The 25193-nt window shown below is 40.1% G+C and overlaps 1 protein-coding gene across 2 annotated transcripts in view; it reads left to right on the top strand.

The window, feature by feature from the left end:
• Positions 1-25193, top strand: part of atp13a3 (ATPase 13A3) — a 45277-nt gene that overhangs the window by 10439 nt on the left and 9645 nt on the right. For both annotated transcript variants that reach the window (XM_044201101.1, XM_044201100.1), the window contains exons 2-28: positions 1138-1218; positions 5412-5488; positions 5591-5764; positions 6816-7037; positions 7571-7641; positions 7938-8021; positions 8465-8534; positions 11814-11948; positions 14099-14171; positions 15028-15159; positions 15347-15529; positions 16119-16276; positions 17206-17394; positions 17738-17799; positions 17925-18075; positions 18346-18465; positions 18802-18819; positions 19301-19454; positions 20775-20895; positions 21143-21267; positions 22938-23098; positions 23619-23747; positions 23879-23958; positions 24157-24199; positions 24311-24420; positions 24889-24985; positions 25102-25174. In XM_044201101.1, coding sequence (XP_044057036.1) covers positions 5438-5488; positions 5591-5764; positions 6816-7037; positions 7571-7641; positions 7938-8021; positions 8465-8534; positions 11814-11948; positions 14099-14171; positions 15028-15159; positions 15347-15529; positions 16119-16276; positions 17206-17394; positions 17738-17799; positions 17925-18075; positions 18346-18465; positions 18802-18819; positions 19301-19454; positions 20775-20895; positions 21143-21267; positions 22938-23098; positions 23619-23747; positions 23879-23958; positions 24157-24199; positions 24311-24420; positions 24889-24985; positions 25102-25174 — 2986 coding nt within the window. In that variant the 5' untranslated portion in view covers positions 1138-1218; positions 5412-5437. The remainder of the gene's footprint in view (positions 1-1137; positions 1219-5411; positions 5489-5590; positions 5765-6815; positions 7038-7570; positions 7642-7937; positions 8022-8464; positions 8535-11813; positions 11949-14098; positions 14172-15027; positions 15160-15346; positions 15530-16118; positions 16277-17205; positions 17395-17737; positions 17800-17924; positions 18076-18345; positions 18466-18801; positions 18820-19300; positions 19455-20774; positions 20896-21142; positions 21268-22937; positions 23099-23618; positions 23748-23878; positions 23959-24156; positions 24200-24310; positions 24421-24888; positions 24986-25101; positions 25175-25193) is intronic.

Here is a 25193-nt window from a genome sequence, read left to right as displayed (position 1 = left end):
TACCTCTGTTGTGGTTTGATACATTTTTTTCTGACATCTTACAATTTTTCCCCCAGGAACACTAATGATTGTCATGTTTAATCTTGTAGTTTGAAAAAAGATCAACAGCTGCCTCATTTGTTTTTTCCCCAAGCCAGCTTTGCTTGTTAATACAATAGCAGACTAATCAAATGAGAGACAACAATGTGGCTTTAGGCTGGGTTGGAGGAATCTATAAATATCTCTGAAGTCATGCTGACTCTTAGAGGCCCTACCAGGGTCCTCGATTCTCGAGGAAAAACACTGGTTTCTCCTGTCATCCTCGTATTAACAACGGGAGGCATAACTCTGTTGTTGCTGTTGTTTCACTACTGTTGCTAGTGGAGAAAAAATGGAGGGAGATTTATTATATTATGTCATTATGACCTATTTGCTCAAGGCATTGCTTATCATGTTGGCACCTACAGTAACCAGGTTCTTTAGTCACTGTGGGGAATAATTACTGGGAATGAAGTGTAAAACTAACAGGGTCAGCATGAGACTTTTGCCACAACAGAAGTCCACCAGAGCTTGTGGGAACAGGACAATGTAAATCTGATCTTGAGATGATGATTTCACTCACCCTCCAGTGTGGTCTACTCAATGATATTCTGTCCTAAAATCTGCATTAGTGTGGACATGGTGTCACTATTAGTACTCTCTTGTGGGGTATTCCATAATACTGATAATTTATTGGTGGACTTGTTTACTTCAAACTGAAGTTCAGACTGTTCACCCATTTAATTTCTCAACTTAATAATTATAATATTATAATTTAAAATTTCGGGGCCAGTTAAAATTATTTCAACAAATTTTCATCAGTTCGTAGTCATTGGTCTTTCAGAGGAAGTCTAAAGCACATCATCTTGTTGAATCCATACTTCAAAGAGAGTCCTGTCGAGTACTTGCTGAGTACATTACCTGGCAGGATTGACAAATTCTTCTGCTTCAGCTCATACACATTAACCATTATTGTTTTTCCCTTGGGATGATATGTCACTGTTTTGTGAAAGTCTCTCTCCCAGTTAACCTCCAGTTTATCATAATCAATTTAGTGGAAAGACCGGCATTTTTGGAAAGCTGTGTTTTGTAATGTGCATTGTTTTTATACTCTCCCAGGGTTCCAGGTTGGTGTGGTGAGAGAGCAATCTAATTGCGGGGAGGAGGACCGCCTGGGGCATTGGGTCCCTGGCTTTCAAGGTAGGAGCACACCAACCAACTAGAAAATTTTATCTGTTTAATTTTGCTGGATTGCTGAGCAGATGCAGCCTAGAAGAGTGAATGTTTCTTACTTACTGAATTACACACAATGTTGAAATGTGCAACAGCTTCAGCTCAGAAGCTTCCCCAGTCTCTAAGTCTCTGCTTTGGGCTTTGACTGAGCTTGAGGTTATTATGTTTTTCCCCCAAAAGTGTTCATGGACATTATATTAATCTGCCACTTTTCTTACATTTTTAATGTCCTACATAGCCAGATCACCATCTTCAGCCACATAATCCACAAAAATCCACTTTAAAATGGCCAGACACCCAGGTTGTAAATCTCCTGGAGCTGATTGCATTGAATATACTGACTAGCTATGAAGTAATACACAATGATTTTGCGACAGTTCCCCATCCCTGCGCTTGCACAAGTTCGCCTAAATGAAAGTATAACTTGACTTGTCTCCAGCCTGAGTTAACATGTAACCTAAGATATTGGTACTTGAGCCGTAACAGGCTGGTTTCTCAGCCACCAAGTTTTAACTTTGGCCTCTTGTGTGTTTGGAGCCTGTAATTATGGAACCCTGTATGTTTTCTGAGGTAACAACACTTTGTTATCTAAACAGATGATTCCAACATAACAGACTATGGAACAATCTTTGGTTACTGTAACCACATAAGCGTGATACTTTTAAATGCCCGTTTCATTAGTTTATCTGCAAGTCACCATGCCAGGACAGCAATCTTGTAAAAGAGTGTGTCCATGGTGCACTGGTGTCGGCATTTCCACTCATAGCAGAGATTTGGGAGGGAATGTTCTAGTTGTACTGCACCCACTGCCTAGCGCCGGCCAGGGGGCTGCTATTGTAAAATACTAGGAAGGGCTTGGTCCTAAGCAAAATATCCCGCTGTATGCCAGAGAAAAAGTCCACCCGGGTGCAGCTGGCAGATAAAATCTGAGTGTGGGGGGCAGTGATACAGCATCAGTGAGCGTTGTAGGGTAGTGAGGGGGTAGTAGGGTGGCCCTATGGGCACCGTGCTCTGACACACCATAACAGCGCTCCTCAGCGATATGGTTAGAGTGTTCTAACTCTCCCTGTGTTTGTGTGACTTCCTTTGGTTTTTGTATTTTTTTTTCTCTTTGTGTACTCTTTCTGTTTTGCGCCCCTCTACATTTGATGTAAGAACATGCTTTGCCAAAGGCATGCCTGTTACCTACCAGTTCCCCCAGAGGCCCCAGTAAAATCCTGAATGTACCTGATTGACTAATTGATTACCAACTCCTGACCTTGACGCCAGTAGCTTAATTAACCTCTCTGTCATACTACTTAGCCAATTTGACTCCACACACATTCAGCTTCACTGTTCTCTCTGTAACTCAAAATGCATGAGCAACAAAATGGCAAAGTAATCAGCTGGAGCTTGATTCTGCTTTTAGCCACATAGACAGATTGTCTGCAGCCTAACTGGTATTTCCAAGGGCCTGTTCATCTTTTGACCTAGATGCCCCTATCTGACAATATCAGTGCAGAATTCACACACACACACACACACACACACACACACACACACACCTTTGTACTTCTGTTTTTGTGAGGACCGTCATTGACATAATGCAATCCCTAGCCCCTTAATCTAACCTTAACCATCACTACTAACCAAATGCCTAACTCTAACCATCACCATAACCTAATTCTAACCTAACCCTTAAAAACAAGTCTTAAACTTCAAACAGCCCCTTGAAGTTGTGAGGACCAGCCAAAATGTCCTCACTTTCCCACACAAAGTGACAGTGGGCCTTCATTGGCAGCTGGCAAGTCCTCAGGGACAACTGAGAGGAGGGAAGAGGGACGAGCTTGATATTGGATAACACACATATCTGATGACTCAGTTGGTCTGTGTGTGGGTTTGATGACACTCTTAAGAGATAATCTCAGGTGTTCTGGGGTCAAGCAGCTGTCTGGGAAGTGCTGTGCATTGTAGTTAAAGCGTGTCCTATGTTAGCTTTCCTGCACTTTGGATCTAGAGACAGCAATATCTTCCTTCGTTATAGCTCTTTCTCCACAGAGTTGAAGACTCACATTGGGTTAAATTGGTTTTACCAGAATTGAGAAAACATTTTGATCCCTGTTGTTCCTAAGTGCATGCAGGGCTCAACAAGGACTGCCTGATTGCCCGGGGCAAGTAAAATGCCACGCCGGGCAAATAAATCTAGCAACTCACTTGCCTGATAGGGCAAATGGTCAAAAAGAATTAAGCACATGTATTTTTCCGGAGTTGATGATGGAAGTAGCTATCTCTGTTGAGAGTTGCACATACAGATCGGGCACTTGCGAGTAGGGATGTGTCCTGAAACCCGATAATAAACGTAATAAATTATTAAAGACCGTAGTATTATCACGCTCGCTGCAGCCTCTTGTGCTGTCTGTGTCAGGCTGAGCTCCTCCACACCCACACACAAGCGCAGCGGTCAACAGATCAGACAGGCCGCGATGGAGATTACTCCAGTTGACGACAACTACACTCGTTACTGTAAGTGCAATAAAACCTCCCAGAGTAAAAAGCAATAGCCTACTTTATCAATACACCTGTTCAACAAGCATAAACATGTGAACATGTAGAAAGCGATATTTTTATCTGCTCTGCAGTCTCTCATATGTTTTCCATAAGCACAGTGAGCTACCTCTGTTAATAGCGAATTGTTACAAACAAGCTATATGTAGTCTAACTGTTTATCTTAGTTTGCCACAAATCTTAAAATTTGGCAAATTCTTGGGGGGGTGAGAATGTTGTAAAGTGCATAAAATAAACAAAAGGGAACTGAGGAGGAACTAACGCTGCCACATAACCTGAGGAGTGCTTGCAGGGGGAGAGAGAGCGTGTGAGTATAGAGCCTAGATTTTATAGGCTGGGAACACCAGTGTTACCAGAAGGCACTGATGACCAACCTGCGAATTATAAGAACACAGCTGAACAGGCAACAGCACGGGTCGCCACAGCTATATTGAAAAAATATTGAATGGTTACACCACTGTAGCACATCAAATTAGTCTGAAGTTTGGGAATCATTGTTATAATATTACACAATTTGTTTTCAAGTCTGTCACAGTCTTCTACATCTACTGCCTCACCATTGCACCACTCACTATCCTTAATAGTTGGCTACGTACCACATCAACAATTACCCTCGGGAGAAATAAAGTGATAAAGTTCTTTCTTATTTTACTTACCTGCACCATCCAGGCACCTTCTTTGCCAGAACATCATTCCTTCATAGCGCCTCAAAATCTGAGATGCCCAGAGCACCCAGTTCAAATGAATCCCTTTGTTCATCCATCACAGTATAGTCAATGTGTATTATGCCAAACGCTACAAAATTTATCTTTCTCATCTTTGCCTTCTCCAAATTCAAACATGTTGTTGAAGTATCATGTCAATTCAGTTATTTTCAAAAGTATCTTAATATTGAAATGATAAATGATGAGAACATATTTGTTCAGATGTTTTAATTGGTCTGTATCCTGAAATGAGCACAAAAATAGGGGGATAAAAATATCACCTGTCACGCTCTTGAGCACTTTTCACTTCTTTGTGAAGTGAAAAGTGCTCAAGTTGCTGTGGTTACTTGAATTTATGTAGTCTTAACATTTCAAATAATTTCAGTGTGTTAGTGTTACTTAAATAGCCAGTGATGTGTTTGGGGTAGGAGCAAGCTAATCTGATTTCCAGGGTTACCAGTGCCATCCAAGTCACCCCTTTGGCTCTGCTGCACCACCACTGTACCACTAGATTTTCATGCCAGATTAAATGGTAATTGGCTGAACAGTCATGGTTCCCAATCCTTTCAGCTAATAAACTGCAACTATGTGGTTATGTGTATTTTGCAACCACAGAAATGCAGAGTTAACTGTATAATATTAAAAATGATGATCTGGGTTTTTCCATTTTCAGGCTATTTTGCATCATTATATAGTGGAGGAAGCTAACAAAAATGTGACAAATGTGTTCATGACAAATACGTAGCATTTTCCATACAATACTCCTTTGCATCATATCCCTAGAAAACATCTTGTGACCCTGCGCGGGGTGTCTGACCCTCTGGTGTCAAGGCACTGTTTTGATAGGCTGTTGGGGAGCTGAAATCTGTTTCCACACTGTTCACACTGACATTTTGTCTGTTGTGTTTGCAGTGACTAAAGGCAAACTGTTCTGCAGCATGGAGAAGGAAGACCTGAAGGTCCTCAATAAAGGGGAGGAGGAGGAGATGGTATGCTTCTTTCTCATTTTACATCAGTGCCAATGTCAGAATTTATGCTTTATGCTTTCTGACTCATTCGACTGCACCCCCTTTTCTCCTTCCACCCTTTAGGAGCTGCAGGGCTACCGTCTGTGTCGTTGGCGGCTGGCCCTTGTGGGCCTCGGGGTGCTGTGTACAGGGGGCTTCCTCCTCCTGCTGCTCTACTGGATGCCAGAGTGGTGCGTCAAATCCACCTGCACCCGTACCACAGCCTGTGATGCTGAAGTGTTATTGCTGCGCTCCACGGTAGGTAACAAGTAGAGCTGCAATGATTAATCGATTAGTCAATCTTGTGGAGAGTATAAAAAACACAAAGGTTAAGCTGTTGCCTGATGTAAGAGCATACTGGATGGTACGATTTTAAAATAAATTATTTTATATAACATTTGCAGGCCTGTTTCGGCAATCTAAATAGTACAGTATCAGACATCTACAAAGCATAATTATTATTTTTGTTACTTCTAATGAAATGATACAGTTGCCATTTGCCACAGATACTCCCAGTTTGTGGTTTAAGAGAAACACAGGGTTCTTTTTTTCCAAACCAGTTTAGCACAGGAAAGTCAAGTCTAAATGCTGTCAGGCACAGCTTGGCATTTGGGTATACAGAAGATAAAAACCTCAAGCCCTTGTGGTTTTAAAGCTATGAGTGAATACAACTGATGTGTTGTAGTAGCACAGTAAATACATTGAGACTGAGTCCTACAGACAGTCACGCCAGCAGGAATGTACGGAAAATTTGCCATGTGTCCAACAGTGTGTCCATAATATTCATGTGTTCTTGTGTGTATGATTGTCCATGTGTGTCTGCATTCCTTTCTCTCTGTGTTGGTCTCATGCTTGTGTGCATGTGTTTGCATTCATCCTTGACCATCTGTGTATGAATCCAAATGTCTGATTGTGGGTGTTGATTGAATTTTAAATAGCCACATGAGGGCTAAAGCATTAAGAACAACCTTCAAGTGTAAACATTTTGCTACTGCTCTCCTCTTAAAGTGGCTTGTTCAGAAATAGGAATTCAGTTTAAGGTTGGAGTTAGGATTAGGTGTGATAAGGCAGGGTCTGAAAATAAAAACTTGCCAATCACCAAATGCAGCAAATATTTTAAGGTGGCTACTTAGGTGGCTCTATGCTATATACAGTATATCTGGCCTCCTAATTCTTTTTTTAGACATGCTGCCTTGACAGAAATGTACTAAAGACAGCAGAATAAGTGTTAAGGTTAGTTAGTAATGGACGGGGTTTATGAATGAAGGTCCTTAAAAGTCCAGTACTTTGAGTGTATTTGTTTGACTAGGATGAGTTCCGGCGCTGGTTCCTGGCCAGGGTGCGAGTGATGCTGGCCCCAGGGAGCAACCCCTTCCACAGCCTGGAGACCCAGACCACCTCCCCCTCCTCCCCTTCCTCTCCTTCCTCCCCTGCATCTCCCCCTCTGGCCAACGGACATACTCCCCACCCCTCCGATGGCAGCCCCGCTCAGGAGCTCATCAGAAGATTTGCCGACTACCAGCCCACACAGGTACCACCCATCTCCACACTATACTGCATTTACACACACACACCGATGATGGCAACCATAAACTGGCTGCCAGACTGGCAACCACCTTTTGGTGTATGGTTTTCAAAGTTGATAGAAGGGTTGACATTGTTTTTAATCATGTGTATTTATACTCCATATTTATGTTATGATAGTGATATATTGCAAATTGTTAAACATATGTTACATAAAACAGAGTTCTCCCTTGGTCCTTCTCTTTCTTTGTCTCAGACATAGAGACACATGCACTCATTTTCCTTGCTCTCCTCGTGGGTACTTTCCATTGACCACTTTCATTACTTGACACCTTACCCTAACAATAAACTCAACAACACAAATGTAATGTAATTTCTTCCACTGATCCAAACATTCAAATTGACAGTATTGGAATTTTATATGGTGCAATTTGACAAACTGTTTGCTTTTACTATACAGTAATGCTGACATGTGTCTAATAAAAGTCTAAGGCAACTTTGTTTCTTCCCTCGGCTCCTCCCCTATTCTATTTCCCTCAGATTCGCTATTTTACCTTCCATAGCACAAAGTATTACTGGAACGACGAGGTGCAGAACTTTGAAGTTTTAACGTAAGCATTCTTTGATCATCTACAGAAAATTTATGGGCTATTTTTATACCAGTTTGCGCATTCCCTTATAGTAAGCTAAACAGGTTAAGGGTTTTATATGGCAGTAAGTGTACAGTAATACACAGCAGTAACCATAATGATGTTTGTTAACTCATATAGAGCTGTAAAGTAAAATGAGCAAAGCAAGCCTTTGCCTTGACATCTTTAGTAAACGTTAGACTTGCATTCCTGGCACTGTTATTTGTAACTAAAAGTGTCGACTTTGTCCCCTGCTTTGACCTATTTTACCCCCATAGCGGCCTGGAAGATCTGCAGGTCAGCTGCTCCACCCTCCACTCGGAGCACAGTGCAGGCCTGACGAGGAACCAGCAGGAGTACAGGTAACATCTTACCTGTCTGAAGGATAGGTCGCACAACTTTAGACTGCCAGACAGGTGGCGGGTACTCGGATTATTCTGCTGTGAGTTACAGTAGCTGCAGTTTATAAGCCATTGTTTTCCATCGTCTTTGATTTTGTCAGGCCAGATGTCAGCAGAGATTCTTCTGAGGTGGCCAGGGGAAGTCAGTGCCGACATGTTAAAATGACAATTTATACTGTACACAGAGCCCAGATAATTTCATTGATTAAAAGCCCTTCAACAAAAGAGGAGGCACTAATCAGTGAAAGCATCTGTTAATATTGTTTAGAATGAAAACCTGCATACTCTTTAACCTTTGGTACATTTTTGTGTGTCTCTATTATATACTGTGTGTGTGTGTGTGTTTTACATATGAAGGTCTGGTTCACACTTGACTCATGAATGTCTCTTTCACCTCTTGTCAGGAGACTGTTCTTCGGAGTGAATGAAATTGCAGTGAAAGTGCCTTCTGTTTTCAAGCTGCTTATCAAAGAGGTAGGGCCCCGTTTGCATTAACAGAGGCAGCGTTTTCTTTAACTCAGAGTTAGAATTTTCCTTGAATGAAAGACACCTTGTCAACTTGTGTGTTCATCCCACTTTTTTTGCGGGTTTCTTATGCCAAAAATTAATTACGGAATTATAATATTATGAAAACATTAAGCTAATGCCTGTGATTCGGTTTGTGGCACACACAGAATAAAGTTGTTTTTTTTTCCTGCAACTGTTAATAATTGGTAGATCTGAATGTATGATACCAATTGATTATTTGTCAATGGATACAATATAACTGTACGTGCCCTTCATTTAAATATTTCATTTAATTTTTTTTTGTCAGTAATTGATTCCTTCGGGTCATTAAAGGTTGGGTATGCAATTCCGGCAGAAATCCAATACCATGACAAATACCATTATATAGAGCGAACAAAGAAACAGCAAGTAATGCAACTAACTAGGTTGTGGGTTTGCAACTGTCCCTACAGTTGCTGTTGCGAAGCTAACAGCCAGAGAGGACGAGACAGTTTCCCAGAGCCATCAAACCAGCTCCAGACAGCGATTCTCACAACTCTCCTGCTACTATAGCTAACATCACAACAACAGCATATCTTGGCAAACTAGAAAGTAAGCTGAATGTCTGAGGGCAAGTTATTTAACGTTACCTGACACACAAATCATGGCTGGAATAGCTCGGTCCGAGCCACTTTGTTTGTTTAGCATTTACAGAGCCTGGGCTGTGTACAAACACCAGAATTTTTTTTTGTTTTGTTTTTTTCAGCACGCACACAGAAAGGACAGCTGTGAGGAGATATTCAATGAATTTGACAAAAAGACGTGTATTGGATTAGAATCGCATACCCCACTTTTGTGCTGACTTTGGGGAAATTAATTTCTCCTTGTTCATGTGCATGTTTCATAATGAGCTTCCAAGTAGCGCTAAAATAAGGCAGTTATTTGATCAACAGAAAATTAATCTGCAACAATTTTGATAATTCATTCCAAAAACTTAACTGATCCCAGCTTCTCAAATAAGATTTTTTCTGCTCTGGGGATTATTCCAGTGACGATAGTCAAGTTAAAGATATGAGTTATGCATTGTGCATCAATGGCACAGAGAGTTTAAGAAAAAGAGCATCCAAATTATCAGCACCAGTTGATTTCATAGTATCAATAGTAAGACGAGTATCATTAACTCCCTTAAGAGTAAAGGAGGAGATACTGAAGCTTGGTGGAAAAGTATTACCCTGAAGTTCAGCCTTTTGGTTTGAGGTTGATGATTCAATTCTCTCATAGTGTTATCAAAAAGATGCCCAGGGGCAGCAAAATGACTGTTAAAAGCAGTGCAGATTTCTTTACGGTCTGGTTATGGACTGTGCCCAGTGCCAATGTGAGTTGGAAAGGAGCTATTATTTTTCAAAATTGATTTAACAACCTTCCAGAATTTACTTGGATCATGAAAGGAGCTGGTGAAAGAGTGTAGGTAGTAGTCAGACATAGCTTTTCTTACTGCAGCAGTACAGCGATTCTAAGTTGTCTGAACACAAGCCAGTGGGAGGGATTTTTGGAGCGTCTAGCTGGGCCCAAGATCTGTTTCTAGAATTACAAAGATCATCTAAGTCAGCGGTAAACCATGGACTGGACCTAACATTTACCCTAAATTTCTCCCTAAGGAGCATGTTTATCAACAATTGAATTAAAAACATTAATAAAATGGTTTAAAGCAAGTTCTGCATCAGGGATTTTGTTAACGCCAATTATGGTGCTGTGATACAAGTAGAAAAGCTTGATCATTGAGATTTTTCAGATTCCTTCTAGTTATCATATGGGAGGTTACTTTCTTAATGTTCACATCTCTGATGCAGGCTATAAGACAGTGATCATTTATCCCTGGGTCAAATGGTCACCACTGAAGATGTATTTATCAGGTTTATTACAGATGATAATAATATCAATTAGGCTAGATTTTGAGATGATATGTGGGTTTGGTCGTGTGGGTTCAGAAATTAACTGTGTCAAATTCATACCAGTACAAATATCTTTGAACTTATTTGATACAGATGAGAACCAGTCAAGATTGAGATCACCCAAGATGACGATCTCAGAGGTTAGAAAAGACGACAACAGCTTAGCCAAATTATTTGGGGGTAGTACCAGAGGCAAAACCTTTTTAGATAGCTGGGAGTGATAGAGTGAGTATCCAGAAAAGGGATATTTTTAGGTTTCTGTTACATTTTCAGTTTGATCAAATTTTTACTCTTCCCCAGCTAGTAGATATAGATACCTTTCCGGTTATGTGCATATTTCTTAAAGGAAACAATTTGGGAAATCTACATAATATATTTCTACAAGAGGAGTGCTGTATGAGGGTAAATACAACACTAACGCCCCCTGTAGACCAACAACCATGTGGGTCACAACTCGCATTCAAACAACTTGGGTAAGATTACCCCATGGGCATGCGTATCAAGTCCCACACTGACTCATTGGAACTTTTTATTTAACACTTAATTTACAGGTGGTATCTCATTCCTAGGGATGGGTACTGAAAGGGGGCCGCAGGGCTATATTATTGAATACTGTAGAATTGATAAGCTCTGACGTTAGTGGTTCTGCTCTCATTATTGGAGAAATTAAGAAAATAGATTTCCTATTTATTTGTGCTACATAAACGTTAATGTTGCACCTTTTATCTCACAGACTCCGTTTCTAATTTGCAATAAGATTAAGACATTCGTCTATGATGCATCTTCGCTATTCCCAATCCAGAAGAGAAATCTCTTCCTCTCAGGAGAGCTCAGAGTGTCCAGAGGACACTGAGTGATTTGTTCGAAACAGTGCTGTTGCAGTTTCCACTCATGCTAATTTATATACAGTACATATGAGAAAATAAAGCAATGTTTTTTTTCTCATAAAAAAACCCCAAAAGAACCGATAAGCGTACCATTAAAGTACCAGATCGATAAGCAGTATCGGTAAGAGTAGTAGTACCATTAAAATCTCAATGATACTCATTCCTTTATACCTTAAACACTACTAAAGCATGTGTACAAAATGTAACTGCAATATATCTCAACTACATAAATAAGTATACATCTTGTAAATGGGACACATGGGAACTTGACCATTTGTATTTAGCAGATTTTACCCCTCATTGTCCTAGTAGCGTGTTGGTTATGTCCTCAAGTAGACATCTCTGTTTTTAAATTCACTGTAGTTGTATCTTCATGCCCTCACCTCTGCATTTGCCACGCTAACCTCTCTCTCTGTCTCCTCCTGCAGGTCCTCAACCCCTTTTACATCTTCCAGCTCTTCAGTGTGATCCTGTGGAGTGCCGATGAGTATTACTACTATGCTGTGGCCATTGTTTTCATGTCCGTCATATCCATAGCTACCTCTCTGTACACCATCAAAAAGGTGAGCTCCACTAAATGTTGAGACTCTTTATCAATCCAGAGACATTTATCTGACCACATAGCTATGGCAAGACTTGGTTAAATGTCACTTCTCATACATATCTATATGCAACCCACCAACAATGATCCTAACTGTTTACCAGTTTATATTTTAGAATCCTTACCATTAACCTGTTTATATTTTTGGCATTGTGTATTTTTTGGATTTGCACCTTATTGATATCTTTTATATTTGGAAACTATATATTTGCACTCTTTCCTACTTTGTACTGCAACTGCTGCACAACAATTTCTGTCGGGAAATCTTAACTTGAATGAAATAAGAGAAATGAGATCCACATGCTGTTCCACATGTTCACACATGGGCTTGGAATTCAGCAATAAACCCCTGGTATTTCACAATTTGTGACTAGGTTATGTTTAGTATGTAATTTCTGCTGCTAGGTCTCTCGCATCAAAACAATAATAAAAGACGTAGTTTGATGACGTCGTGAAGTAGCGTAGGATCATGGGAGTTGTTATCGTCATTTGTTAAACAACCACCGTTGCCAATGAAAGTCTGTCTGACGTGACTCAGGCAGAAATCATGTTCACGGAAGTGGTAATGTATTAAAGTTTTATTCACGTTACGTTTAGTTTGCCGACTTCCTTCCTCGCTGTCTGATATATCCCGTGTTTCCCTGGAACTTTTAGCATCTAGAGGGGGTAAAGGAGATATGACGCCATTGACAGGCGACCAAATTAAATGTACTGTTACCTTGAATAAAGTTAAGGATTTCTGTGGGTTTAAACATTATCAGTGTGTTAAGACACATTTATGGCCGCTTACTACGCCTTTTGCTATACTTTTTAAAAAAAATAAAAAAAATTTAACCCCACTAACAACGGGGCCTAAGGATGCCAAGGTTGGTTTGTCCATCTGTCTATTTGTTTGGTGGTTTGTCCGTCTATTGGTTTGTCTGTCCATCCATACATCCCACCACTTTGATACCTCGACAACTACTGGCCAGATTGCCATGAAATTTGGTATAAATATTCAGGGAGGATTATTCACAAGGATTTTGATGGCAACCTGACTGACTTTTCGTCATTTTGCTGTTAAATCAGAATTTCACCTTGACCAATACATTATTCCATTATCCCCCCCCAGCCTTTCTGCACAGCCAGAACATGCGACTTCTATGCTCACACTGTACGGATCAATTGACTGGGTGGTCATACTGAATATAAGCATGGACCCCCTATCGGTTTTGTCCATTTGACAATTCCAAAAAAGTTTATTCAAACAAGATGGCTGTGAGTTGACAAAAAGAAAGGCAGCCTTACTTTGTGTAATTCTACTACGAACGGAAAGGAATGAGAGAAAAAGGTGAAGACAACATGGTTCGTCTGTTCTTCTGCAACAAAGTTTAGTGTTACATCACAGCAGTGTCAGTCAAGAATACCATTAACCACAACATGTTAATTATTACTCCAATAATATTCAAACAAGCTCATTATAGTTAATACCAGATATTTTGACAGCAGCCATGTGGGAAATCAGACCATGGAACTGCTCAAGCTGCAAGACAGACGACAAACGATCTGGCAGAAATTTGGCCAGATTCTGAAATGACCACTTTGGAGTTAAAATCGGGCTTAGTCCTAACAGTTTCCGCCTGTCTTAAATGGTATTATCTCACCAGATCTTCTGCATCATATGTGTCTTATTTCACATAAACATTATATTGGTATATCTCATTGCAAGTACCAGACCGTACCAAAGAGAATCACAGGAGCACCTATTTAAAGACGGTTGTCATTGTCATGTCTGCTGCTCAAGACAGTTGTGGGTTTTTTTTCCCACTTGCATTCACACACTACTGTAACTTTACACCAACCTAACTGAACGTCTAAGCACAATAATTTGTAATGTACCTAGTACAGCCGCATTGCTTGGCCAGGTCTAAGCCATATCAGACGCACTCGCCGCCCCGCTCATGTCTAATCCAGGGTTTACAGGATAGCATAAAGGCTCATCTGCACACGGTCTGCTGCCCCTGGCTTCATAGTTCACAAACTCAAACAAAAACACACTCACAGTCATACAAGTGGTCATGGGAATCCAGAAGCTGTCTAAAGTTTTCTGTTTTCTTTGTTCCTTTTTTCCAGCAATACGTCATGCTTCACGATATGGTGGCAGCTCACAGTATTGTCCGTGTGTCTGTATGCCGAGCCAACAATGGTTTGTCTATTTTCTTTTGCTTTTGTGTCTTTTTAAAAAAAAAAAAAAAAAAAAGATTTGCAGATGGCCTATGTAGAGTCATTTTAATAGTACACAGCATGTATTATTTTATTCAGATTTCTGAAGAGTGCTTTCCAAACCAAACCTGACAGTAGACATTTTTCTGCTTCTGTGCTGGGCCAGACTCAATTACACCCTGCTCACCCTGCTTTGGCTGTCCTCCAGATGACTGCTGGGGTGGGACAATGCAGACTTAAAGAGAGAGATTGTGTATATTAAACAGTGAGCCTAGCTTATGTATACATTATTTAAAAGCACTCTTTAATGGTTCTGCACATGCTTCTGTATGTCTGCATGCCTTTTTAAAATGGGTGATTGTGTGTGCAGAGGTGATGCATAAGCATCACTGGTCTCATCTGGTGTCTTATCAGCTGTAGCCAATTAAAATTAATTCCCAAAGGCCAAAGGAAAAAAAATAAACTAATGTCCAGAATCATTTAGAAACATTGCTGTGGAAGTTTGTACACAGCTTATATTTTTGTTTATGCATTCGTCTACTGCACTGGCCCCTGCTTGTGATGCCTCAGCCTTTTTCCTGCTGCCTAGAGAGGCGTGAGTAATGAGAGATGTGCTGAACAAGACTCTAGTGCTTTGACACACAAAATATCTCCTTTCTGACTCCACCCACCTCCCATCCACCATCTGCTACTGTTGGCTCATTTATACATTTATCACCTTTACTCCACATAATTTTCAATCTTCTACTTTGTTACCCACACTGCTCTCCACCTCTGTCTGTATTTAATGCACACATTTACCTTCTCCACTCCTCCATTGCACCCCCCCTTCCTGGCAGAAATCGAAGAGACTTTGTCTACTGATCTGGTGCCCGGTGATGTGATGGTCATCCCCAGCAATGGGACCATCATGCCATGTGACGCCGTGCTGGTCAGCGGCACCTGCATCGTCAATGAAAGCATGCTCACAGGTTAGAGCCAAAATCTGAAAAATTAAGTCTGATAACAGAAACAGTCCGAGACTGTTGGAATATTTCATATCAGATTTGTTACAAAATTATAATTTAAATTTTATCTGTAGATAAACTTAACAACCGACCACAGGAGGTCTTTAAATCTCACAGCAGCCAGTCCTAATATCAGTCTACCCCCCATCAGGTGAGAGCGTTCCTGTGACAAAGACCAACCTCCCAAACCCAGGACCAGGGGAGAGTGGGGAGGAGGCTGACAGTGCCTACAACACAGAGGAGCATAAGAGACACACACTCTTCTGTGGCACCAACGTTATCCAGACCCGCTTCTACACAGGCGAACTGGTCAAGGCTGTGGTGGTCCGCACAGGTAGGTGTGTGTGTCCATGAATATGTATTTAAAAGTGTTAAAGTTTGGATGATCTGTAAATTGGTTTAAATTTCCTTGATGCTTTGTATAGAAACTTTGGTACTTAAACAATGAGATATTCAAATGTGATTTTATATATTTAAATACTATATAATACTATACTATAATACTACATATAATACTATATATACTATATACTATATATAATAATACATGCAAACCCCATGTGTATGGACTTAAGTCTCTTGCTTGAGATGCTATTTCCATAGTGGGAGCTGTACTCAGTGAAGTTGACTGAAATACAAGAGTTTGCTTCAGACTAACAATAAAAATACTAACAATAGTATAAAGACGCAAAACTCACAGGTTCTCCTGCTGCTCATTACAAGAGCAATGCAGCATTTCAGAGGTCAGCAATATCCCTTCATTCAGGAAGCCAGCATAATACCTGCACCAAATATGTTAAATTCACATTTGAGCCATTCTTAGAAGACTTCTGTCACAGTTTAATCCTTGTTCATCACAGTTCAGAGACCTGAACCTGAAAAACTTTTCACCCAAAATGTGTCATAACAACTTCTTCACCCAGGTTTTGGCACAGCCAAAGGCCAGCTGGTGCGCTCGATCCTTTACCCAAAACCCACCGACTTCAAGCTGTATCGTGATGCCTACCTCTTCCTGTTGTGTCTGGTGGCTGTGGCTGGAATTGGCTTTGTCTACTCCATTGTCCTCAGCATCATGAACAAGGTAATCTAGGAGGTGACAAGCAGATTAAACAAAGGCAATGTCCTGATTTTGAGTTACATGAGTTCAGAGTTTCAGAAGTAAAGGGCGGTGAAAATGAGAGTGCAACTGTAAGAAGATCAAATCTTATACTGTCCCTTGGAACATTCACTGGCTCTGTCTTTCTGTTGATTTACAATCATAAAAAGTACATAATCTGTACAACATTCTGTATTGGTTTTTATCACTTAGTTAATGCAAATATTTTTTTATTTTATTTTAATTTATCCAAGGTCGATTTTTTTTTAGCACAAATTTCAGCAACGTCCTCCTTCACACTAATACAGTTGCACAGTCACACCTATTAGCTGCCCAGTACAACCACAGTTTTTTCTGTTGTCTCAAAACCGACATTTTACCCACTAGTGGGCAGTATCACTCCTAAACAAACTCGCAGTAACAGAGGGCTTATCAAGTTCTTTTTGATGACATGTTAGCAAAGAATTACACAGCAGCCCACATTTCTGAATCACTGTGTGCTGCAGAACATGAACTGTTTGAGACATTAGTTTTCCCTTTTCTGTAACGCTTGTTGTATGATTATAGGGTTGTTGTAGGATTAGCATCAGATTTAGAGGATCAGCCATTTTGGGTCCTTGCTTTGGATTTGTTGTTAACATGAAGAATCAGGAGAAACATGCCCAAGAGAGACTTTGCTGTACCACACTGTTCAATTCAAAAGTGGCTCTCGACAGCTTATGTTGGAAAATGCCACATATTTGATTCTTAAACCTGGATTTTAGCAAACCCTTCAACAGATGAGTGTGGGTGAACTGTGAATCCCTAACAGTTTTAGGAGTGCTGATTTATAGCTGGAGAGATGGTAATCAAAGTCAAATGATTATCAAACATGCAAAAGTTTTGTGAATTTTTTTTCTTTCTGCCTGACCCAGGTGCCAGCTAAGACCATCATCATTGAGTCCCTGGACATCATCACCATCACTGTTCCACCGGCGCTGCCAGCCGCCATGACAGCTGGCATTGTGTACGCCCAGCGACGCCTCAAACACATTAGCATTTTCTGCATCAGCCCACAGAGGATCAATATCTGCGGGCAAATCAATCTGGTCTGCTTTGACAAGGTGAGTACTAGTGGTTGTATGACTGCTGTTTTTGCTCTTCAAGTAGTCACTAACAACATTAACCTTACATTTCGCTGAAGAAGAAATGTTTCAATTAAAGACTCCATTGTCTGTAGGCCAGCAAGAAGTACACACCTGAAAATAAACAAAATATACAACACAGTCATATGAACAGAAGTAGGACTAGAACATTTTGAGTAACTGAGGAATTGGAGCCATATGAATTTATCTTAACCATTTAACATTTTGCATCAAGGGGAATGAATGAAAACTCAAGTCTTTTTATTCTATTTGATTTGATTCAATCAAACTCAATTCAATTCTACTCTCTTTCTACTTACAGACTGGAACTCTGACAGAAGATGGATTAGACCTATGGGGAGTGCAGAGGGTTGAGAATGGCAGGTAAGCTGATCTGTACTCTTAATCTCATCATTAAAATAACAAGTCATCAGGTTTCCATTTATGTCTGAGTTAAACTTCTTTCGTCTTCTTTCTTCGTCCACCTCCTATTTCTCCTGCCTCTCCAGTTTCCACCTGTCGGAGGAAAATGCCTACAAGGAAAATCTTGTCAAGTCCCAGTTTGTGGCTTGTATGGCCACCTGTCATTCTCTTACCAAAATAGAGGGCCAGCTGTCTGGAGACCCGCTAGACCTCAAAATGTTTGAGGCTACAGGCTGGGTGAGTTGTTCTGCATCCAACCAAAAGCATAATGTTGGTCAGGGCAGCACAACGGGATGTGATTAGTCAGACCACCCTTAAAAAAGAAAGCACAAATAGCCACTTGGAATCCATTTTCTACGTAGGCCACAAGTGTGTGACGGAAAGAGAAAGAGGGGAATCTAAAAGATATTTATTATGTCAAATATGTTTACACATTCTTGATCTCTTACTATTGTTGCGGAAACATTTTTCTGATCCTCATTTTCTCTAAAAACTTTATCTGCCCAGATCCTGGAGGAGGCCACTGAGGAGGAAACATCTCTCCACAACCGCATCATGCCCACTGTGGTTCGACCCCCAAAACAGCTGTTGCCCCCAGAGCCTGCCGCATCACCAGAGCAGGACATGGTATGAACAGCAACAGTATCTTATCAATACAAACACTGAAAATAAAATATTTACAGATCTATCAATGTAATGATATACTAATGAAATATTAGCTGGAGTGTGGTCTTGTATTATTCGTTTTCTGACTTTTTTTCATTTTTATTGTCAGCCTAATACAAGTTGACTTAAGATTGCCTAAATCCACAGTATATTGCTGTCATTAAAACCAGCACATTCTTGTACATGTAACATAAATAGACACAACAATCATAGCATAACAACAGCAACATTATTATTACTCTGTTACTATTTGTTTTCTCACTGACTCATCCCACTCTGCGCTTTTTCTCATTCCAGGAACTGTATGAGCTGTCGGTAAGTCGCCTGCTTCCTTTTTGAAAATGTACTAATGAAATTTTCCAGCCGAGTGAACAGTTCAGATTTTAAAGAGCAGTAAAACAGCATAAAAAGTGGCTTTCTATTACTAATGTTGGCCAGTTAATGTAAATCTAATTTTAAGGTCAGGCTTTTTGATAATATTTTGATAAGTTGACAAACTTGACATCGTCTTACAAAGTTGGAAAGAAATTTATAAAATTGTAAATCAATTTGTTCATTTTTAGTATCAAAAGAACTGAGTATTTAATCTCTATAGCTGTCATGATTTTGTCCAAGTATTTAAGTTACCCAATATGCTTCTGAAAGGAGTAATTTTGAAATTAGTCATTTATTTACATTATCCATGTTTTCAGCTTCAGCAGATAGACATTTTGTTTTTAGTTTTCATCTTCTTCTTGACATAACTGATAAAGACTGTTATTTGTGTGTCTGTGTCTGTGTGGGTGTGCATGTGCAGTCAGCGTATGAGATAGGTATTGTGCGCCAGTTTCCTTTTTCCTCAGCACTCCAGAGGATGAGTGTGGTGGCTCGTCTACTGGGGGAGAAACGTATGGATGCCTACTTGAAAGGAGCGCCAGAGGTGGTGGCTAGTCTCTGCAAGAAAGAGACAGGTGAGGTGTCTTATGACTGTAACTGCTATGGGGGTGAACAGAACTGGAAAACATTATTATTAGGGATGCTCGATATATTGGTGGCTGAAAATTAGTAAGAGAAAAAAGTAAGAAAATATAATTGTTATTGTTCCGATAATGGAATTTCAGCCAATAATTATGTCCAATGATGGCATGGCTGTGGACTAGGGATACCACTGAAAACCTAGCCTGGGACCCAGATGAATTTGCAAGCTCATGTTTTATTTTCTCATGTGTCTGGTCCCTCTCCCATTCAGACAGATTTCCAGCCGACCTGGATCTGGTCGGGCCTATCACAACTGTTTATCTAATATGGGGTGGGTTTGATACAATGACTGTACAGAGGAGTGCAACCTTATTGGCTGAGACATTTTCGTAAACAACCAAGATGGCTGCTGCTGATGTGGAATGTTCTGTTGAATCCGCTATCGTGTCTGTATTAACCAAACTGGATGGTATATTTCTTACTTTTTATGTACTTTGGAGAGGATTTGGTAAGTTTAATTTACTACACTACGTCACACGTTTCATTGCTCTGATTGGTTGTAGGTCTATCCAATTGCATCCAGAGGCATTTTGTTCTGCGCCCATTGATAATGCCCCATGGAATTCGAAAATTAACTGAGACGTTCGTATTTGCGAATTGGTCTGAAACTGTCTGTTCTGTGTCGCTGCCTGTTTCTGTGTGAATGAGATATAATTCCATATTGGTGCATCTTTAAAACGTTTTTATTTATTTTCTTTATTTAATTTTAGCCCGCTGGCTCGCCAAATCTGTTGGGGTTTAGCACATCAAATTGTAATGAGTATCAGAAACTTTTGGAATGAAAAACTTGACTGTAACTGCCCTTTTTGTTTGTTTTTGTCTCTTACTTATTCAAATATATCAAAAACATCTATTAGTTACAGGTGCAGAAATGTAGCAACACTGTCACCGCTTATTTAGCACTTTATGTTGTGGCTCAAAACTCGTTAACTATATATATGATGTCGAAGCAAACTTAGAATCTATCCGATTAGGGAACCTCCACCAAAACAGATTCTCCACAATTTTCAAACAGTTTTTTCACCACTCCGCCACAAAATTTAATCCAACCCTGTTGGATATTGTAACCCCAAAAATTGTTCATTTGCTTTTTGATATTCCATACAAGTGCTTGTCAAATTCTAGTAAATAGTCTCTGACCCCTGATCTGACCTGAGCACAAGAGCCACACAAGTTTGATGTGTCTTCTTTACTTGCTGTCTGTCTCTCTCTAACTTTACTTATCTCTTCAATGTCTCTCTGTCTCTTTGCAGTACCAGAAAGCTTTCCAGAGGTTTTGGAGGGCTACACCAAGGAGGGTTTCAGGGTCATAGCTCTGGCTCATCGTCGACTTGAATCCAAACTCACCTGGCACAAAGTCCAGAACATCAGCAGGTAGCATACTGTATATTGTTGGTATTGTTGCTTTTGTTGGTTTTGACCTTCATTTTAAACCTATACAGAGAACTTCAAGCTGAGGATTGTTAATGCTTTTTTAGCATGCTTCTTCACACTGCAGATATTACACTGTCACACCTGCATTCCTCTAGTGTGTGTGTGTGTGTGTGTGTGTGTGTGTGTGTGTATGTGTGTATATATATTTACACACACACAAATGTGGATTTATTTTCCTTTGAACTAGGGATAACATAGAGACAAACATGGAATTCCTGGGTCTGATCATCATGCAGAACAAACTGAAGGCAGAAACCCCAGGGGTGCTGCAGGACCTCCACCGAGCACACATCCGCACTGTCATGGTTACTGGTGAGACCACACACACACAGGCCTTATCTAAGCCAGTAATGGCATCAATAAAGTCACTAAAGAGAACACACAGATATCCAAATGAAAACATACAGTACGCATAACACACAATCTTCCTTTCATGTTTCGCTCTGTCTGTAGTTGGTTAAAACCTTTGTATTGCTGTGACACAGGCAGCATAATGAGTTTGGTAATCTGTGTATTGGCACTCAAAAGATTTAATCCCTCTGGTATTTATTCAGCTGTACCTGTAATCTCAACTAATAACATTTTCTAGGCTGTTCAGTGTAACTGGCACAAACTAACTCAAATATCCGCCTGAGGATTTTTTTTTTTTTTTTTTTTTTTTTTTTTTTTTTTAACTTCCTTGTTGTTGGCTTTGACCTTGTCATCTGTCTTCTGAAGGTTGCTACACAGGTCATAAAAGGAAAGACACTGAAAATGAATTTAGTAACTCCTCTTACTCCATATGTCCCCAAACCTTGATATGAAGGGTTCCTGTTTCCATTCACCATCCCACCATCAGTCACAGACCCTCTGCTCAATACTAGTTTAATTACTAATATAGGTTGTCGAGGAATGGACCAGAGAAAATCTCAAGATTGTAATGCGTAGGACTGGGTATCGTTCAAAAAATAACTTCAATACGGGTTCCTGAACTATACTTTTTTGATACCAATTTTATGAAATCCATTTTAACAAAAAGAAAATTCACATTACCATAGAATTGTAAAGACATAGGAGCAGCTGGAGAAACTGTTTTTAAACTGTGCACTTTACTCAACCTGGATAACTGGACTAAAATTAAGAAAATGATGGAATATCTGTACAGCATTGGACTATATAAAATATAAATAAATGTTGAAGGGAACATTAATAACAAACAGTATGGCAGCAATGCCTCATTGTAGTGTCTAGTTTGCCTAATCCAAAGAAGAAGAAGGGACTGACTGTGTGGGTGACATTTGTGGTACTGGGAAATAGTGGCAGAGTGAGACCTCTGGGGCTTTCATCCCAGTAGATGATGTGGTGAATGGACCGACAAGCAGATACAGGTTAGCTGCACTGGCTAACTAACAAGCAGTGTGCACAAAGTTCACCGTTATCTGTGCAGATAAGCAGCTGGCAATAAAATTTCAAAAAAAGAAAAAAAGTGAGCCCCATCTTTGGCTGTAACATGTTTTTCCTGCATGCCACTACCACGTGTAACGTTAGACAGCCAATCACCAGCATTATTAGATCTTGGTACAAGCATGCTGCATGCTTATTGGTGCACTGACGCTGATGAGATTTTCTCCTTAGTTATCGAAATTTGGTACCAAATGACATTTTTTTGATACTCGATGGTATTGAAGCAATTCGGTAGGTGCCATAAAAGTATCGAAATTCGGTACCCAGCCCTAGTAATGCGTGTGTATTTATGAGAAAGGTAGAGAATGAGAGGGAAGAACAGAGTGACATAAAACAGAACTTTTCAGAGAAAAAACATGGGCAAATCTGCATAAGGACAATTACTAAACATCACTCTACATTCCCTTAACAGCTATCATCAAGATCACAAGAGTGAGGCACATGACCCTTAACATGATCAGCACCAATGGAGATTGGACTATCATTTAAAAAAAAAAAAAGAAGCAAAATAATAAACATGTGCTGTATTCACATTCCAGGTGACAACATGCTGACAGCCATCTCTGTGGCCCGGGACTGTGGAATGATCCCTCCCCAAGACACAGTCATCATTGCTGATGCCCTCCCTCCCCATAATGGACACGCAGCCAAGATCACCTGGAGATACGCTGACAAGCCGAGCAAGACCTCTCGCCTGGAGGTGAGACAATGGGGCTAATGCTAACACAAATACTTAAAAAAACACACACAAAATAAAAGGCTGCATGCAGGCATACACACTCATACACAGGGGATGGAAAGACAAATTCGAGCCCATGTATAGAACCAAATGTTTTTCCTGGCACCACACCCAGATGCAAAAACTGTCTCTGAAATCCAAAAAAGTGAAATTGTTTTTTGTCTGCTCTTAATGACGAAGTCTGACACCACCTATTTAACAGGAGGGAACACTGTTTCTCTGCCATTTCCTTTTATTGTCCATTGTTTATTGAGCCAAGTAAAATTTAACATATTTGTAGCTTGATATATAGACTAAAGGGTATCTACTAAAAAACTATGCGTTGTCTTTAAAGGTCTCATCAGTGACATCTATACCAAAGTCTAAACACAAAATTCTTAATTGTTGTTGACACAATCCCAGAAGTTGTCCAACTCGATAGTAATTATTGAGGCTACCTTATATTGGTATCTTCTAATCCATACTTTTATTACTTTAACAGGAAGTGAACATCAGTCTGGAGGATGTGTGTCACGTAGATGAGCCCAAAAGACAAGAACTGTACCATTTTGCTATGAACGGAAAATCGTTTGCCGTCATTGAGGAGCATTTTCCTGACATGCTTCAAAAGGTATGAGGTCTCTTAAATGAGAGTGGGTATCACTCCAACCTTTTCTGAAAGTGTGGAGTAGAAATGTAGGTACAACTATCTCCATGATACCTAATGTTTCTGTTGTTATGATGGTGTGTTCTGCCTTGTAGCTGGTGCTGCATGGGACAGTGTTTGCCAGAATGGCTCCGGACCAGAAAACCCAGCTCATTGAGGCGCTGCAGGGCGTAGAGTGAGTATTTAAGTCAAACAGCTATGAAAAATTAATTTGACAAGTCATCCAAAGTTTATTGAAAGATTACATCCACAATATACTGAATGCTGCTTGCCACTGAGAGACTTTGTAGATAATAGACTTTGTAGCAATAGAAGATTTTGTAGCAATAGAAAGATGAGCACAGAGTCATTGCTTTTTATTATTTGCTCACAGCTACTTTGTGGGGATGTGCGGAGATGGAGCAAACGACTGTGGGGTATGTACAGCCACTTTAAAAGTAATTATTAGTGTGACAATTTCAGGTTGAAATGGACATTAATTGATTCCAGTCTGGACGTACCTTATGTTTCTCACTTTCCTCACCCAGGCTCTGAAGAGGGCTCATGGTGGCATCTCTTTGTCAGAGCTTGAGGCCTCGGTAGCCTCTCCTTTCACCTCCAGGACCCCCAACATCTCCTGTGTCCCCAGCCTAATCAGGTTTGTCTTTCCTTCTTTCTGTGTGCCACACAATGAATGAATGAATGAATGAATAAATAAATTATAGAGAAAATATAAATGGTGAAAGTGATAAATAAAACTTAAAAGGAGCAGCTCACCTCAAAAGTACCTAGAAGATGTTGTCATTACATGCTGTTTTGTAGTTGTGGGAATGAAGTATAGACTATTGATTATAGTGACTGGAAAATTATTCTGATTTAGCAGTTAGTTTTCTCCTTCATTTGGTGCAGGTTTTGAGTATTGAGGTTTGAATTAAAGACAATTAAATTCTCACGCTTTAACACAACAAAACTACCCCATGCTTTTTAAATTCACCCATTTTAGACAAATTCATAGTGCTTAAAAAGGCTCTTTATGTCAAGTCGTGTTTTTATAGTTACATGACATAATACTTGTGGGGTTATATGTTGGATAGAGAGATGACCCAGTGTTTGCTTGCTTTTACAGGGAGGGGCGTGCTGCTCTCATCACCTCCTTCTGTGTGTTCAAGTTCATGGCCCTCTACAGCATCATCCAGTACATCAGTGTCACTCTCCTCTACTCCGTACGTAATGCTCCTTCCACAATCAATAGTAGCTGAGGAGTTAATGAGAAATCCAGCAAATTCACAGTTTTCACAGGAGTCTCTGATCTGTGCTGTCTGTTGTTTTTGTTTCTTAGATCCTGAGCAACCTTGGAGACTTCCAGTTCCTATTCATCGATATTGCCATCATCCTCCTTATTGTCTTTACCAGTAAGTATAAGAAAAGTAA

This window comes from Siniperca chuatsi, linkage group LG6 (genome assembly GCF_020085105.1).
Source record: "Siniperca chuatsi isolate FFG_IHB_CAS linkage group LG6, ASM2008510v1, whole genome shotgun sequence".
Classification (NCBI taxonomy): domain Eukaryota; kingdom Metazoa; phylum Chordata; class Actinopteri; order Centrarchiformes; family Sinipercidae; genus Siniperca; species Siniperca chuatsi.
Note: the sequence above shows the minus strand (reverse complement) of the source record. Positions and strands in the feature narration are given on the sequence as shown.